Consider the following 17349-nt stretch of genomic DNA (forward strand, 5'->3'; position numbering starts at 1 on the left):
TTCTCTTAGTGAGGCAGGCACATTTCTGCTTGTTGGCAAGCAGGACTCAGAGGTTATGGATGCATCTTTCAAATCCCTTTGGCAATTGAAAACAGAACAAGTGGAAACCAGTGGCCACAACTTCAATTAAAAGCAGCCACTTCCCACCTGACAGAAAAGCCCTTTGGCTGGTGAAAGTGTAGAAATTTGGAGATCAGTGAGTGGTTGGGGTAAAGTCCAGGCTTGAGAAGTGAGGGCTGTGAAAGTTCCATAGCTTCTGCTGGGAGCACTGTCTCAGTTTTGTCAAATCACAAAAGGGCGTGGGTTGGAAAGGTTCTTCACAGACCATCCAGTCCTGCCCCCTGCCGTGGGCAAGGACATTTTCCACTAGCCCAGGTTGTTCCAAGCTGTGTCCAACCTGACCTTGGACACTTCCAGGGATGGGGCAGCCACAGCTTCTCTGGACAGCCTGTGTCAGCACCTCATCATCCTCAGTCTGGAGCATTGCTCCCCTGTGTCCAACCTAACCCTGGCCTGTTGCAGTTTGGAACTGCTGCCCCTTGCCTGGCATGACAGACCCTGGTAAAAAGCCTCTCTCTGTCTTTCATGTAAGTCCCTTTTACACATTGAAAAGGTGCAGTAAGGTCTCTCTGGAGCCTGTTCTTCTCCAGGTTGTACAACCCCAACTCCCTCAGCCTTTCCCTGTGGAAAGCTTTGGTTTTATTGTGGGGGTTTGTTTACCTTGTGAGCGCTAAACCCTTAATAAACAGCTCTTACCTGTCCTTGACTCTGTGCCATCAACTGATTTAAATCCCTTTGAAGGGAAGGTGCTGACAGACTCCCCTTGCTGGCTGTGTGCCAGAATTGCTTCCAGATCATCCAAGGACACTGAATGATAAGAGGAAGATCTCTGTGTGTTGGTGTTCATCCTCCCAGAGCATGGGTGAGGCTGGTGAGCTTTTGGGGCCAGCCTGGTGGGCTCTGGGAGCTGTCAGAGCAATTTCTCCTGTCTGTCCAGAACATGGGAGTGAGGATGAACACTTAGCAGGGATGGCTCTAGTGTGACTTGTTGCACAACTGGTGAACACTGATATAAAAAGACTCAATTTTTTCTGTCTCTTCTTTTTCACTTGTAGGTTTATTCTTCAGCCTAAAGGAGTGATTCATAATCAACTCTTAGAAAAACAGAGAATAGCTGAAGAGAAAATTAAGGAGTTAGAGGTAAGTTTTTGCCAAATGATGATGAAAGTAAAACATGAAAGGTCAACAAGATGCTCTTTGCTACATCTCTTGTTTCTGTCTAGTACTTTTCATGCTGAAGGATTGTAACTAGATGAAACAGAGAGCCTGTTACAAGTAACATACACATAACTGAAGGCACTTGATTCCTTTCCTAGATCTACAAACCAGTAGGGATTGATTGCTCTGTGCCCCAGTATGAAAACTGGGAGCAAGGGGTTCAAATAAGATTGGTAAGAACAAGGTCTAAAACAAGCAAAAGGATGTTTGTGTGGTTATTTGCAGCAGATAAGTGATGTAAATTTTCGCCAGTGCTGTGGGTATTTAGAGGTTACACTGGCTCAGAACAATTGCACAAATTCATGGAAGAGAAATCCATTGAGAATTACCAAATATGTAGAAATGGCATCCTGCTCAGGAAGTCCCTGAACTAAAAATGTCTGGAGGGTGGGAAAGTATGAGGAGGAAGTACCGTACGGGCCTGCCTGTCCTTACAGTCTGCCCTTAAGCATCTGCTTGGGACTGCTGTTGAAGAGCAGATCTGTGGGGAGATGGGACTTTGTTTTGACAGTGTGGTCAGAGCACTTCTGTGTTCTTGTGTTTATCTGGTTGGAGTATTCAAGGCAGGGAAGGATATCTAGGAAATGAAAAGCGGTGTCTGCGCAAGTTCCAGTGTTCAAACAGGCTATCTGGTGAATCTTGACTATCTTCTTGTGGCTGCGTCTACAGCTTACAGTTCTTCTGAGAAGAAGTGCAAAATGTACTTTTCCAAGGCTGTTGGCGTGTGGGGTTTTTTGTAATTCTCCTAAAATATCATTAATACAAGCCCTTGTTTCTTTGTCTTTGAGGAATGGCAGATAAAGCAAAGACCAAGTTGTGTCAAACTGCTTTTCCCATCTGTTACTGTTTTGGAGAAAGTCTGTGTTCAAACCCACTCAGACCTGTGCAGTTCTTTCTCTATGGTCTCCTACTTACACTAAAGCAGAAGTTGAGTCTGTATTTTTTTTAATCCCTTCTTAAAACTCAGCCTGCCTGAGGAGCTGTGGAGCAAGCCCATCCCCAGATGTTGTGTTGCCTGGAGTGTTGCCTGTGCCAGACTCTGAGGGGGATTTGTGTTTCTGCCCTCAAAAACTCTTTCAGCACAGGTTAAACGAGTGCTCTCTGGACAGGCTGTATCTCTAAGCAGGTGTGCAGGCAAGGTAGAGTCATTTTTATGGTTATGTGGTAAAAGCAGTTGTATTATTGCTCCTTTGGAGCCATCCCAGGTGCCAGTGGCTTTATGCAAAGACAGCCCTGCAATTGGGGGTGGAGGACTCCCAGCACCTCTGGCTTTGGGAGTAGATGGAATGTGGCTTCATGGCAGCACCTCTGGGTTTGGAGGCAGGTGGAATGTGGCTGGCAGCACCTCTGGGTTTGGAGGCAGGTGGAATGTGGCTGGCAGCACCTCTGGGTTTGGAGGCAGGTGGAATGTGGCTGGCAGCACATCTGGGGTTGGAGGCAGGTGGAATGTGGCTGGCAGCCTGTTTATAAACTGTTCCTGGGTCCCTTGCTGCCAGCTCCTGGGCTGTGGTCAGCTTCTTGGCTACTGTGCCCTTCAGCTGTGCCATCTGGGTTTCTTCCTGTTCTGGGTGGGGAATTATCTTAACTCCTGAACTTCCCGATCACTGAGTTCAGCAGAATGGGTGGAATTTCCCACAAATTACAACCTTTGCTGTTCTTACACAAAGCCTCAGAACTGGCTGCTTCATAAATGTTTTTCTGCTTCGTTGCTGAATCTCTGGTTATGGTCATTGAGTTGAAGTTTCCAGCAATAGTGACTGTCTCAAAAGGTGGTTGGAGTGGAAAGGTGGGTGCCACATGGGTTGATTTTTCTTTTCAGTCATGAGTAGTAAGGCTCAGAATGCCAGCACACTCAAAAGTTTGTGTTAAGTAAACATTCAAGTCCATCTTTTAACTGATATCCTTCCAGTTGGCTGTGGCAGTTTTGTGAAGAGGGTTTTCCTTAGGTCTGGGATTCCCCATGGAAGAGTATAAGCACTTAGGCTGACAACTGCTGGAAACTGAGATTTCAGGGGAAGTACCTGAGTCCAACTCAGAGAGCACTTATCACAGGAGCAGGGGATTTTGCTGTCCTGAAAACAAGTTGTGACCAAAGCAGGAAAGAATGTGAAACTTTGTGACCTTGTGCTTCCACTGCATCGTTGTAAAATAGATATAAAACCAAGAAAGGTTAAACATTTCTCCATTCATTATTAAAACTGGAAGGGTTTTAAAGCTTAGGTTTATATTTTACATTGTTAACTACCTTATGACTTACTCACATTTCTCACTTTGCACAGTTGAATCAGGCTGGTCAGAGTAATCCCCCAGTACCCTATGGTGTGGCTGATCTCATTACACATGTAGCTGAGCTTGAGGCAATTGTGCTTTGCTATGATGACATTATTGCCAAGGGATTGTGAAAGGTGTATTTTTTTGGTACATGCTTGAATCTGAGAAACGTTCTTCCCTCTACCTTGGTGCTGTTTGCAGAGGAGCACAGCACAGAGGGCTGGGATCACTGCTGGGCTCTTCTGGAAATCTATCCATCCATTCAGCTGCACGGCAAGCAGATTTTGAGCTGCCTGTTCTTGAAAATGTGTCTTTAACTCGCTTCAGATGTGTGAGCTGGCTCTGCTGACATTCACAGCTGCCAGTGAACTTTGAAAATTCTGAGGAGTTTTGTCCCTTTTCTCCCTCTGACACTCTCCACTGCAGTACATGATTGCAGTCATTCCCTTTCCCTCCCTTCCCTCTCATGGGTTTCTCCATTGTTGATGCAGTGAATTGTATTTTTCAAGGCAGCATCACAAAATTGATGGGATACTGCTGGTTTGGGCCTCCTTGCAGCAAGGATAGCCAGAGCTGTCGATGTCAAGGGCTGGGAAAATAAGGCTTGGCTGGAACAAGCATTATGCTTGGTGAGAGGAACTGTGTTCTGAGAACACCAAGAGGTCTGGGTGTGGATGAGGGGGCAGTTAGTTATTCTGCAGAAGTTATCTGAAGAAAACCAAAGGTAGCTTTACCCTGCTTGTTAAAGCTGTGTGTGGACGTGAATATATCTAAGTACAAATATCAAATCATAGAGTGGTTTTGGTTGGAAAGGTTTAGATGAATGTAAAGATCATCTCACTCCACCCCTCTGCCATGGGCAGGGACACCTTCCACTTGACCAGGTTGTTCAGGTATGGGGCAGCCACAGCTTCTCTGGGCTACCTGTGCCAGGGCCTCGCCTGCCTCAGTTAGTAAAGAATTTCTTTCTAATTTCCCATCTAAATTTCCCCTCTTTCAGTTTGAACCCATTGTTCCTTGTCCTGTCACTCCAGTTCCTGATGGACAGTATCCCTCTGGCTTCCCTGTAGGCCCCTCCAGGTCCTGGAAGGTGCTATGAGGTTACCACACAACCTTGTAGTCTCCAGGCTGAACAGCCCCAATGTTCTCAGCCTGTCAGCTCCCTATGCACCTGTGTGGCATTCTGAACTCCACAACTTGTATCTAATCCTTTGGAATCCAAACACACTGCCCAGGCTTGCTGGCACAATAACTGTGCCTGCTGGCAGGCTGTGCAAACAGGGCTTACCCAAAACTCCACAGATTGGTGCCATCAGCTCCTTCACATACCAGCATGGGACATAACCTGCTTTGCATTGGATTTTTCCAGTCCTGATACTATCAAATTCTTGTTGTGTTTCACGGTGCAAGGGGTATGTGTTAAATCTATTTTGAAAGCATTCTAAAGGGATGAGCACAGACTCTTTTTAGCTCAGCAATGTTTGTGCAGTATTAGGAGAAAAACCAAGTAATGTTTTTCTTCCCTTGTTTTTAAGGAAACATGATATGTGAGGGGTGGAACAATGCTTTGTTTCAGGAAATGTTATCCGTTTCCATTGTAGGGCTAGATGGATTCTGTTTTTAAATGTGGCATTTTAAAAAGAACAAACTCTATGATGTTATAAAGACATGGAAAATTGATTCTTCATTAGGGGTGGAGAAAGTGATTATCACTGTGTGCTTTCTCTGATAATATCTGATAGTCCCCTTCTCTCCTGCTATATTCAGCTTGTTTAGTTGTCAGGCGTTGTCAGACTAAATTGCTAAAAATAACAAATAAGGGGGAGGCTCTGCTGGGCAGCTCCGTCTGCTGTGTGCCACTGAATTTAGCTCCTTCGGGAAAAGGGCAAAAGCAACCTGCAGCTTTCTGGGTGAATTGGATTTTGGTTTTGAACTCTGACCACAACATAGCTGTGTGTTTGTATCCCAGGCAATTCTTTCACATGCCTGTGGGAGACTGAAAGTTTACTGCTGCTGAGATTAAGGGTTGGTTGGTTTCTTCTGATGCTGCTTGGAGTAGAAAATATAATCAAGAAAGCTGTACCTAAAGGCTTGATTTCTAATTCAGAAATCCTTCATGCGAGCCCTAAAACACCATGTCCAATTTCCCTATCTCATGCAGAAAATGTCTTTGCTCTCCTTCCTGGTGGAGGAAGGAACACTGTGCTCTCAAACACTGCAGTGCTCCACGTTTGAAGCCTCAGGTGATGTTTGCAAAGCTGGTGAAGTTACACAGTGACTGCACTGAAATGCCTTAAGGTGACCACCGACTTCTTCCCCGGTGTTGCCTGAGCACAGTGGCTTCCATTTCTCTAATCTTATTTTCCTAGGAGTTTTAAAATGGCTTTGCTGCAGCCCTGAGGCAGAGAGGTGGTGCCCCCCCTGCGATGAGTCGGCTCTGACAGTTGCCACAGCAGTGTTTTGTTCCCCTGTGGGAACAAAGATTTGGGCAGGTGAGGTGGGGCTGGGGAGAAGCACTGGAGCCTGGGGCAGGTATGGCTGGGATGGACCTGGCCTCCCGGTGGCAGCTCGCCTTCATTTTTTATTGAAACCCTCAGCGTGGAGGCCAATTCTGTGGGTGGCTTTAATGATGTGAAAACAAGCCTCTTGAGATTTGTGTTGCTCTTTGCAGACCACTAAACGCTCATCAGAAGGTAGCAATTGTTAGACTGTTCCCAAGTTAGACCAATTTCTTCCAGGGATTTACAGCACAGAAGTTCTCATGGGATGGTTTGCTTGGGGTAGGCCAGTGCCCAGGAATGTGTGGTGGGCTTTTTAACTGAACAGGGGGAAATAAGGAATGCTCCTGTTTGCTTTGGAGAGGGGAAGCCTCAAGAATAACTCTCTGTGCATTAGCCTGGAGCAGATTCTACTTTGGATGAGGGTGCTGTTCCCTCATTCCATTGCTGGCATGTGTGCACGTAGCGGGGGCAGGATTTTAAACACAGGTTGTCCCTGAAGTTACCCCTTGTTTCCTCATGTGTGCATAGGCAAGGTCAGTCCCTCTGCTTGCTGTAGAGGGAGGCAGGACACCTAACGTGGGGACAGGTGCAGTATGGAAGTGAGTTTAGCATGTAGGCTTGGTATTTGGGCTTGCATGGACATTCTAGGAGGAAGCTATGGGATCTCTACAAATGATGGATGTTAGGGTGAAGATGAGGTGCAGAGCCTCAACAGACCCTTGGTGGGGACCAGGCCAGGCAATACCCAACATCTTGCACAGCTTTGGGTGTTGGAGGCAGCTGTGGGTGTCTGGTCAGGTCCTTGGTGACGTTCCTGGGAAATGTGTTTCATCTTGACTCTCTTGGCTGCTGTCATCCCACATCTGAGTCTGTGCCCTCACTGAGGGTTGCTCCTGCGTTTCAGGCGGCAGAGCTGCAGGCTTAGCTTGCTTTTTGAGGACATGGGTGGTCCAGCTGCCTGCCTGTCAGCTGTGGAGCATCCCCAGGCACTCCCGTGGGAGAGCAGAGCACAGCCTGCATGGGCAGAGCTGTTACCAGCAGTCTGCCCTCCATCAGAGCCTTGTTTTGAAGAAGGCAGTAGCCAAAACTCATTTTTTTTCCCCTATAGGTCTGGCTGTCTTACAGGGAGGAGAATGTGTTCTCATTCCTGGTGTTTGAAATGAAAGCTGCTTTGAGTAGTGAGGAAATTAGGCTTCAAATGACAAAACATTGAGGAGGTTGAAAGTGTAATGGACACAGAGCTAATGTTACCAGCACAGAATCCTGCTTTGTGGACAGGCCCTCTGACATTGGACTGGGGCCACACAATTTAAGGTAAATACTGGAGGAATTGGGGCGTAGCTAATGCTGCTCTAATTCTTTCTGTTCTCTAAACTGACTATGCTGATGGTTACATGAAGAACAAGCCTTCACAGCTGTGAGGAATCATTCACTTCACTTGCTTTTTAATGTTTAAAGTCTCAAGGTCTGACTTGTTTGTCAAAAATGAGGGTGGCAAAATAATTGTATTCTTACAGCTGAGCTTCGTGGGTGTTTCTCTGTTGTGTGACTGTCACCTTTCATCACAGACAGATGGAAATCAGCTGTGTGTAGCCAGCACCTTGCAGATTTTAAATGCAGCAAGTGCTCCTCAGTATCTGCAGGGAAGGAGGTGGATCTGCTTAAAAGCTGGCTCTTAGTCTCGTGTTAAATTTGTTAGATAAAGATCAAATAACAGTATGTTCTGCTTTGAAAATTGTGTAAGAAGCTTGTCATGTGTTAAATAGTGCACAAGTCACTGGTTGCAAAACATGATGTTGGAATCTTAGAGGCACATGGGGAAGAAATTCTCACATTTCAAAGGGGGAGAGGGTAGAGGGGTCATCTGCCACCTTAGGCCTGGGATGGCTTGTAAAAACTGACATCTCACCACATTTTTGTGCAGAATGTTGTAGGTAATGCTGATTTGAGTGTAATGACGTGTTTTTATATCATCACATGTGTGTGGGTATGCAGTGGCAAGGCTGGATCTCTCATTTGCAGCAATCATTCACTGCAACAGGTTTTCAAACTCCCAGATTTTTGCAAACAGTTGTTTAATTAGTAATTCTTTGTTAGTCTTCCCTGTACTGCAGACTGCAAAGTAAGCACACAAACCAGCTGAGAGGGCAAAGGCTTTATGAAGGAAGAACTGGAATTTGATGACTTTGCTCTCACTGTTCTTACCTTTATTTTTAGGTGAATAATTGTAAAATTTAAAGGCAAGAGAATAATTAACGTGGGGTTGTTTGCCTCCTTTTAAGTCCTTTATAGGCTAGTTATAGACATGCTTTCAAATTAAAGGCATCTCAGAACTTGTTTTAGGTTTTTTTTGGGGGAGAGGATTACTCTTGATTAAAAAAATCCCCCAACAACCTAACAGAGAAAACTTTTCAAACAACTCTTGCCAGTACACTTGCATGCCTTTGTAATTCAGAAGAAAGTGAAACACGTTGTGCATTAATAAAAACCCACTTCTGCTGTGTCTGAATGGTTTTGTCCATCCAGGAACCTACATTTAGTCATCTGAGCCTGAAAACATCTCTTGTTTCCTCTGATTAGCATTAAGCTGCCTTTATGGTTACACTGAAATAATTTTAACACCAAGTTGGTTGATAAGTGTAGTTTTAAAGCAGGGTCTGATTCACTGTCAAAACTCTCCTTTGTGCTTATGGCTGCAGAAGTATCCAAAGCAACAAGCTGAGCTGGATGTGGGTCCCTCTCCAAATTCCTCCTTGCATGAGTAATAATTAGTCACAAACCCAGCACTGCTGTCCCTGCCTTAGTCACCAGGCCCCTTGCAGTGGCTCCTGGCTTCTTTGTGCCAAGCAGCTCTGGGGAGGGGGATTATCTGTGCCCGATAAACCTCCATCCTGCTTCCATCTCCTCCTCCATCTCGCCTGGGGAGAACAGGAAACGATTATTTGGAAAGCGTGCTCCTGCCTGTTGGAGGCCTGACCCAGCCCTGACTCAGCTGTACAAAGCCACACCTTGCTCCCAGGTATGCAGGGCAGCCCTCACGTCACGCTTCCTGCTGTCCCCACTGCCTGGGTCACCCCCTGCTCTGTCTCTAATGCCTTGATGGTGGGCATGCAGCTGCTCTGAGTGCAGGGCTGTGTGATCTGGGTGGGGATGCTGCCTGCTTGGGAGTTGACACCATCTTTTTGTTGCTGATTTGTCTTTGAAATTTATGGAAATGATTTTTCTTTTTAAAGCAGCTTTGTTTGGCCAGGACTGCAAGAGCTGAAAGGTGTGGTATGGTTTTGCAAAAGTCCTCCTGCCAGGAGGAATCCCGATGAGCCACACCAGCTCTGCAGGACCACAGAAACTGAGGCTCTGGGTTAGGGAACTTACCACATTTTGCAAGAGGCAGTTTGGTGAGGGATGTTTCCGCCGAAACAGAACGAGGGGGTTTCAGGATCTGTGTGAGTTTCCCCTCCCTGAGTTCTCTGTTTGACCTGACTCTGCTGTCATAACCTGGTTAGGGCACAGTATCCAACCTGGAGCAATGCACTCCTGGAAACTGCTCTAAATGGGGAATTGTGCCAAGAAGGGGTGTCCCTAAAGGAATCCTTCGGGTTGAGAATACATTTCTGCTGCCACCTACTGAAAGGTTCCCATCGACTCGCTTTTGTAGTAGTTCACATCAGGCTAGGGTGCAGGAGTTCACTTTGAATTATCTGTCATTTCCCACTCACCAAGAGCAACTGTCTCCATCTCTGCTGGAAGTGCTGTCCTGTGCCTCAGACAGTGAAGTGCTGCTGCCATGAGGCTGGGGTTGAGCAGAAAGGCAGGCAGGCAGCCTGCCCCTTAGCTTGCCCCTTCTTCTCCTGAATGCACCAAATGTGGAAGTTAATGGGGGCTTTTCCAGCTTAGCTTTTTCAGAGTATGTTCCTCGAGGTGCTTCAGTAATGAAGGGGGAAGCCCAGCTGGTTGTGCTATGGTAGGATCAGTGTACGGTGATGGTGGATTTGCACCAGCCAGTTCTTTAGGCAGGTGCTTCTAAGTTGGCAAATGTAACTGTATGCTTGATGTTTTCTCTTCTTCACTCTAACCCAGGTAGTTCTGAAGTGACTGTGGTCCCTGTTACCTTGTGGAAGGAAGAGATGAGGAAAAACCCAAAGGTCTGAATCATCACTTCTCCACTTAGGTGTATGGCGTCACACTTCTGTCAGCAGCTGTCGTCAGAAACCAGCTGGGCTCCCTTCCTATTCCAGGTCATTCCTTCTTGAGCAAAGTCTGGGCAACTTCCTAAGGCAATAACTGCTTGGAAAGTCTTGAAGTGTATCTAAATATTTGGTGGTTGCTGTAGAGTAGTAATTCCCAGTGTGTACATGTGCCACAGTGTTGAACTGGGTGAGGACCAGTGCTGGGTGGACCCATCAGGGCGTAGGGCTGCCTGCAGACCTACCCCACCCCATTGCTGGTGTCCACTGTTGCAGCTTCTCCTGGAGCAGGAGCAGCTGGGTGCTGTTCAGAGTCCACCTCCTTCCTGTTCAGGGGTTCCAAGTGAAATCCCATTAAACATGTCCTCAGCACATCATCTTCCATGAGCTTAGTCTGACCAAAATGTTTGCCTTGCCCAGGGTGTGCGTGCCAGAGCTTGGAGTGCTGCTGTCCACTGGGAGTTTGGGCACTGCCAACCCCTGAGCAGCAGTGGTGGCCCCAAAAGTGAGAGCAACTTGGGCTGCTGCTGCTGCCTGGCCCCCAGTGCACGGGCAGCACAGTTTGCCATCCTCCCAGGGAAGATCCTTCTCCAGTCAACCATGTGTTCCCAACTCTAGCTCAGGATCTGCTGATTAGTTTCCCACAGAGCCCTCAGAGAATGCCAAAAATGGTTTGAGTTAACTTTGGGGGATAAAGAAGCTTTTGGCTAGCCACAGGTTTACCGAGGTGTCACAGGATGAGTTGTCTCAGGGCTCCTGTTTGAGGCACTGCATCATGCCTGAAGACTGCAGCCTTCCTCAATGGAAGCCTTCTGAGTGTGAGAGCGGGGTGCCAGAATCTGGTGGCTGTTAGCCAAGCAGGCTGAGAGCTATGGGAAGAGAGGTATTCTCTGGGAAGGGACCTGCCAGCTTGTTTTGTCATCACAACTTGGGTCTAAAACAAGTTCATAGAAAAACACTTTAGAAAACAAAAAAAGGGAGAAAAAAGAATGGGGCTGAAATGAATAGGCATGTTCCAGTACTAGATCCTTAAATTTCCATGGAAACATTTTTGTTTGGGCTTAAGCAAATCTATGTTTGCAGGTCAGAGGTTGAAGCTTTCTTTCATTTGCAGAGGTGACGTGAGAGGAGTGGAATTTGAAGAGCAAAAGTCGATGTTGAATGCTAAACCATGACTTGACACAGGAAACTCACCTGTGAGGAGGAGGGTATGGCAGGTGCCTGTTCCCTCTGGGAGCACAGGGCTGTTTGGGCTCTTGGAGTGGGTGGGAATGCTGTGCCCTGTCCACTGAACCACAGGCTCCAGCCAAGGCCCTGCCAACCCGCTCTCCCTGAAGGCAGAGGCGTTTGAATCACAGTGCTGGGGGGGGGAAGACAGTGCTTTGATCATCAAAAGCCCATCCAAGAAAAGCTGATTAATAGTTTTTTCTTGCTGTGGAATCTGTGGATGCTGGCTCTTTAATCTGCTAGGAATGCCAGGTCCGGGTGCGTCATCTTGAGCAGGACCGACCTCCGGCAGCAGTGATGCAGTGGGAGTGGAGCTGGGGGGCTGGAGCAGGAGGTGACTTCCTGCCGTGTCAAAAGGCCACGGGCCACTTCTGTTAACCACAGCTCCCTGTCTTCTTCGGGGTGTGAGCTGTAATTGTATTTGCATTCCAATCTAGTCTTTCTAGTTTGCTGCCAAAAGCAAACAGTGCAGAGCTGGTCAGGGAGCAGGCACTGCTTGTGATGGGGAGTGAAGGGCAAGGGAGAGCCAAGGAACGGGGTGGTGGCAGGGGCAAGTTCTGTGATGTTGTTTGGCTGCAGCCACCCATGCTGGGGCACAGGCTGGCCATACCAGCACACCTTGGTCAGGAGTGTGCACAGCGAGGGCAGGCTCGTGGTGCTGCCTGCACAGCCCCTGGCTGAGTTGGTGCCTTCAGGAGTCTGCATTTCCTATGCCAGCACACACAGAGGCAGTCAGGGCTGATGGACCCCCAAAGCCATTGCCTGCACCCTCCCCAAAGCCATTGTCTGCACCCCCCAAAGCCCTTGCCTGCAGCCCCCCACAGGTGCCTGGGGATGTGTTGGCAGTTGGCATTGAATCCCTTTAGGCCCATTGCATATCGGTGTCCTTCTCTCCCTTCTCTTCCTCACAGGCAGGGCTGGGGCTGGTGGTGCCTTCCCTGCCAGGCCCTGTGGCTCTATCTGTGGAGCTGCCACCTGGACAGCCACCATTCCTCCTGAGCAGGGTTCCTGGGAGATGGATGTGTATTGCCTCTTGGGTGGGGCTGTGTGAGTGGTCAGTCCCATTTTTGGCTGCACCTCTACCTGTGGGAGGTGATGTTTTTAGTCCATGTAGTTGCACTGAACCACACACAAGTGCCCCTGTTGCCCCATACACCTGTTTTAGGAAGGCTGCAGGAAGCCGTGGAGGTAGAGAAGGCTCCTGAGAGCTGTCAGGGGACAATATGGGCCGGGTTGGTGATACATCTGTACTTGAGTAGGAGAGGTGCAAAGTCCAGTTTCTGAACCCCAAGGATGTACTGGGAAGCCCAGCTGGTGGGATTGGCTCTACTGCCCAAGGAGGGATCTTATTGCCCTCCATCCTGGTGCCAGACAGCTATGAGCATGGCAATTCTGTTTCCAGAAAGCAGATTTAGGTGAGAACATTTCCTTTGGGGCTAGTTTTGAGACAGATCATCAGGGCTGTGGTTTGTCTTATTCCCAAGTACTGCAGCCCTTCCTGCCTGGGGAAGGAACTGTTGTTGGGAGTGGTATTAGCTCAAAGGAATTAGGAAACCAGGCTGGGAGGCATTGACTGCACTGGCCTTTGGGGGCATCCTCTGTGGGATTGCACCCTGTCAGTGTTCTGCAGGTGGCCCAGACCTCGCTGGGCTGTGACAGCAGCTGCGTGTTGGTCTCGTGTCCCAGTGCAGGTGGCAGAGCCTGTTCTCTGTGGGGCAGAAGGGGGATCAGGGAGCTGTCACCACAGAAGACAGAGTGGATAAGAACTAGTGGGTGGCCTGTGGCAGGAAGAAGTGAGGATGCAAGAGCATGCCCTGGGCTGGAGCAGGTCAGCTGGCTGGGTTTTGGAGTGCATGTGAAGCGTGCTGTCCACCTGGAAACCTGTAGCTGCAAATCCTGGTACCTTTCCATGCAGCCTCCCGCTCCTCTTCCTTGCTGTGTGGGGGAGAAGCTTCTCCAGTGCTGGCAGGAGCTGGAGCCCTGGGTGATCCCTCCATGTGTGAATGAACTGTGCCTGGGTCATGGGAACGCTCTGGCCTTTCTCTGGCAGTGGTGGGGGCTGGCAGGGCCTGGCAGTGCTGCACAGAGGCTCTTCCTCTGAAATAAGTTTCAGTAACACCCCACACCACAAGAGAGTTTTGCAAGATAATTCTCTAGCAAGTGGCTGTTGGAGTTGTGACCCAGGAGGAGGAACCGGCCCTTTGCTGCAGCTGGAGCCCTTGGCTGACACAGAAGCTGCTTCCTGTCGTGCCCTCCGGCTCTCCTTGCCACACTCCTGGCACGACTGCCGGGGGACAGCAGCACAGCGGGGTCACTGCCCTGCCTCCTGTGGAGCCTGGCCCTGCTTGTCAGCCGGAAGATGGGGCTTTTCTGGAAGCTCAGTGTCATGTGGCAACTTCCCCTTGCTGCCTTCTGAAAACCAGTCTCCTTTCCCTGTTATTCCCTGGAGCTCTGTGGCTCAAGCAGGGGTATCTGGGGTCGGTTTGGGCACTCACCTTACCTGTCCAGGGGCCCACAGGAGCTGGGGGAGGGTGGGGGCAGTTTAGGGCACTGGTAGGAGCTCTGGGTCAGCAGCTCGCAGGTCATGCAGCCACCAAAGCCAGTGCTGCGGGGCCAGTGTGCTGCTGTGTCCCCTTGGGCTCCTGACTGGTGAGCACTGGAGCTACAGCTGTAGAAGTGAAACCAGAGGCTTCAGAGAGCAGCAGCCACCTTTGGTTTCACGAAGCACAGTTCAACGTATCCCTGGGAATTGCCACAGGTTACACGTACCATGGCACAGGTAGCAGAGGATGACCTCCTGGAGCAGCAAACACATTTTCCCAGGGAAATGCATCAGCTCAGTGAAGCCCATCAGCCACAGGCTGGCCCAAACCAAGGGTTCAGAGGACATAAGGTTAACTTGGGCTGTGAGTGAAAAATGAAAGCTGTGAGCTGGAAGCTGGAGTTGGGGATGCAGGGTGGTGTTCGGGGAACAGATACCACCAGCCTGGCAGGTCGGGCTGGACCGGAACAGCCTCCAGCATGACTTCAGAGCTGTGCTGTCGTGTCTCTGGGCTCTGGGTGAGTCGGCAGAGCGTGTGTCAGCCGCTCGCTCGGCGCTGCTCCCTGGGAGAGACGGAGTTTCCTGTCTAGACCCCGGTAATCGCTGGGAGGAGGGGTTTGCACACAGGCTCCTGCTCCTTCTCCCGTGATTACCGAAGCAGAACCCGGGCTGCAGTTCGCCCTTCCTGGGGAAGAAACACCTCGTTTCTGCCACGTGTCTCGGAAAATGTGGCGCCCGTCTGCTGCTGGCTTGCCTGTGCTCCGGGCTGTGGGCTGGAGTGGGAGCCAGCCCTGTGCTGGTTCTGGCACTGCCTGCAGGACAGCTCGGGGAAGTTGCACCCCCCCCCCCGGCTGTGGGTGCAGGGCTCCCCTTAATGCTCGAAGGATGCTCCTGGAGCCCAGAGATGGGACTTCCTGGAAACTGCTTCTGGGAGGGAGGAAAAGTACTGGGACCAGCCTGGATTCTTGCGCCTCAAAAGTTAGGTGGCCAAGGGCAGTGATTGAGAGAAAGAAAAATTCCCTGGTTCCTGCCCTACCTGGGATAGCACTGCAGGTGCTGCCTAAGTACAGAAATGGCCTTAAACCCAGGCCCTTTGCTATGGAGAGGGCAGAGCATGTCACTGTGCAGGGGTGAGAAGTGTGGGTTCACATGTGGGTGCTCCTCTGCTGTGTCCAGGTCCTCTGTCCTCACGGAAGTAGGGCCCACATGGGAACCAGCAAGGTATCCTGATGGGATGTCTGAAATTCTGCTGGCAGGCTGGAGCCTGCTCCTGGGCTCTCCCAGTCCTGCTGGACAGCATGCCTGTGGAGAGCTGCTCACTGGAGCTGTGTCCTGCTGCCTGGTGGGAGCAGGGAAGAGAACAGGAGGGCACTACCCTTTCATACACTTCTTTAATGGTGGTAAGAAAAAACTTTAGTAAAAATGACCCCCCTAGAAGTCAGCTCTACTGCTGCCACTCTCCTCTGGTCAGCAGAGTGAGGTGAAGCTTTGAGCCACAAGGGTTTTTTGGGCCTGTCTCCTCTTCTGTCCTCAGACTCAGTTCCCTGTGTGTGAAATCCCTCGACATCTGTGCGGGCAGCGTGGGGACAGTGACAGAGTCCTGCTCGTATGTCACTGAGTCACTGGCAGTGGGAACCTGGGGCTGCTCTTCTTCTCCCTGTGGTTTCCTCAAAAGCAGTTCCTGTAAGAGAAAGGGACCCCATGTGCCTGGGGACCGTGGAGAGGGACCAGGAACTCTGGGCCATAACCCTGGCCCTGGCTGTCATGAGCAGCCTTTGGTAGTTAAATACAAACCCTTCAACCTTTATAAGCAGGGCTGGGAGAGATGTCCTCATGGCAGGGACATTCCAGCTGAGTTTGCAACTGTGCCATGGCAAGGGGAAAGAGGGGCAGTGGTGGCAGCTGGACTGCTCCATGGGCTAATGGCTTTTCAGCATTGCAAGTCTCATGGGCTCACACAAGTCAGGGTGAGGCTCTCAGGGCAGCAGCAATTCTTGCCCTTCACCTCTCCTTGGTTCGGGTGGGTTGTGGTGGCCACTGCTGCTGTACTGGGCTCCTGGCACTGGGGAGGTGACTGGTAGAGCCTCTGGCAGGATGCTCTGGGCAGAGGCCTGGACTCCTGAAATTTAATACCAATCCTGCCAGTGCTTACTGGGAGCTGGCATGGCCCAGAGCAGGGCTCTACAAGGGCAGCACGGGAGCCTGTGCTCACAGCAACACCAGAGGAGACTGTTGTGTCTGTTGTTTGGAAACCCAGAGAAAATAGTCAAAAGAGCCAAGCGCTGATTTTTCCAGCCACAGAGGAGCACCCAGACTAGCAGGAAAAAACGCTGCATGCTGAATTCCTATCTTGGGATGCATGGCTTGGGGCTCCTTCCCTGCCAAGCCCAGCCTAATTACAGATGATTAAGGAAACATGTATTTGGTGACAATGCCAGGGAACTGCTGATAGAAAGGAGGATATAGGGTTAGAAAATGGCCCAGCTGCTTAAATGAACCATTTCTGCCCAAGGAGAGGGTTTTGCTGTGTCTTCAGAAGGAGGCCTTGGCATGTCAGTCTCTCTCTAGGCTCCAAGAGTTACAGGATCTGATTTGATTTCCTTCCTTGCTGAGGTTCACGACTCCCACTTTTTGCAGTGCTGCTGTTGCAATACCCCGGCAGCTCTGAGAAGGTTTCAGGGGAGAACAAAATTCCCTCCATGTAAACATTGCCCTGCCCCTGTGCCTCTGGGGGTGCATAACTGCTGTCCCCACACCTGCAGTGTGGTGGGTGTCCCAGCCAGCACCCACAGCTCTGCCTGGGTGGCTTTGGGCCCTGATACCCAGGTTTGTGCTGGCAGGGCTGGGGGGATCCTGACTTACCTCTGGTTTCTGCCCTGCAGCAGAAGAAGTCGTACCTGGAGCGGAGCGTGAAGGAAGCAGAAGACAATATCCGGGAGATGCTGATGGCCCGCAGGGCACAGTAGTGGCACCCCTGGGTGGCAGCCCTGGCTGCTCTGGGCTGATCCCCGTTGCCTGACCCCCCTTACCCCACCTTAATAAAACAGTGCTGTGGCGCACAGCACGTGTCTGTGTGGTTGCTCTCTCGTGTGATGGAGAAATGGACTGGTGGGAGGAGTTGGGGTGAGGGGCCTGCAGAGAATTCCTGCTGTGCCCTCATCTTGTGGATACCCACTCCCTGCTGCCTGGTGTGGGCACTGGGGGAGGTCCTGCTGGGGAGGGGTGGAGGGGGAAGAGGGAGGTGGGCAGGGCCGGAACAGGCATAGACACAACCATGGCCATGGACGCAGGCATGGGCACAGGCACAGACATGGGCATGGGAATCAGCTCAGGCCCAGCCAGCCTG

At 50.2% G+C, this 17349-nt stretch overlaps 1 protein-coding gene across 2 annotated transcripts in view; it reads left to right on the forward strand.

Moving 5' to 3' along the window:
• The window catches only part of PFDN1 (prefoldin subunit 1), a 31333-nt gene extending 14269 nt beyond the window's left edge, over positions 1-17064 (forward strand). For both annotated transcript variants that reach the window (XM_062502265.1, XM_062502264.1), the window contains exons 3-4: positions 1116-1200; positions 16886-17064. In XM_062502265.1, the coding sequence (XP_062358249.1) occupies positions 1116-1200; positions 16886-16969 (169 nt within the window). In that variant the 3' untranslated portion in view covers positions 16970-17064. The remainder of the gene's footprint in view (positions 1-1115; positions 1201-16885) is intronic.
• The last annotated feature ends 285 nt before the right edge of the window (positions 17065-17349 follow it).

Source organism: Cinclus cinclus, chromosome 14 (genome assembly GCF_963662255.1).
Source record: "Cinclus cinclus chromosome 14, bCinCin1.1, whole genome shotgun sequence".
Lineage (NCBI taxonomy): Eukaryota > Metazoa > Chordata > Aves > Passeriformes > Cinclidae > Cinclus > Cinclus cinclus.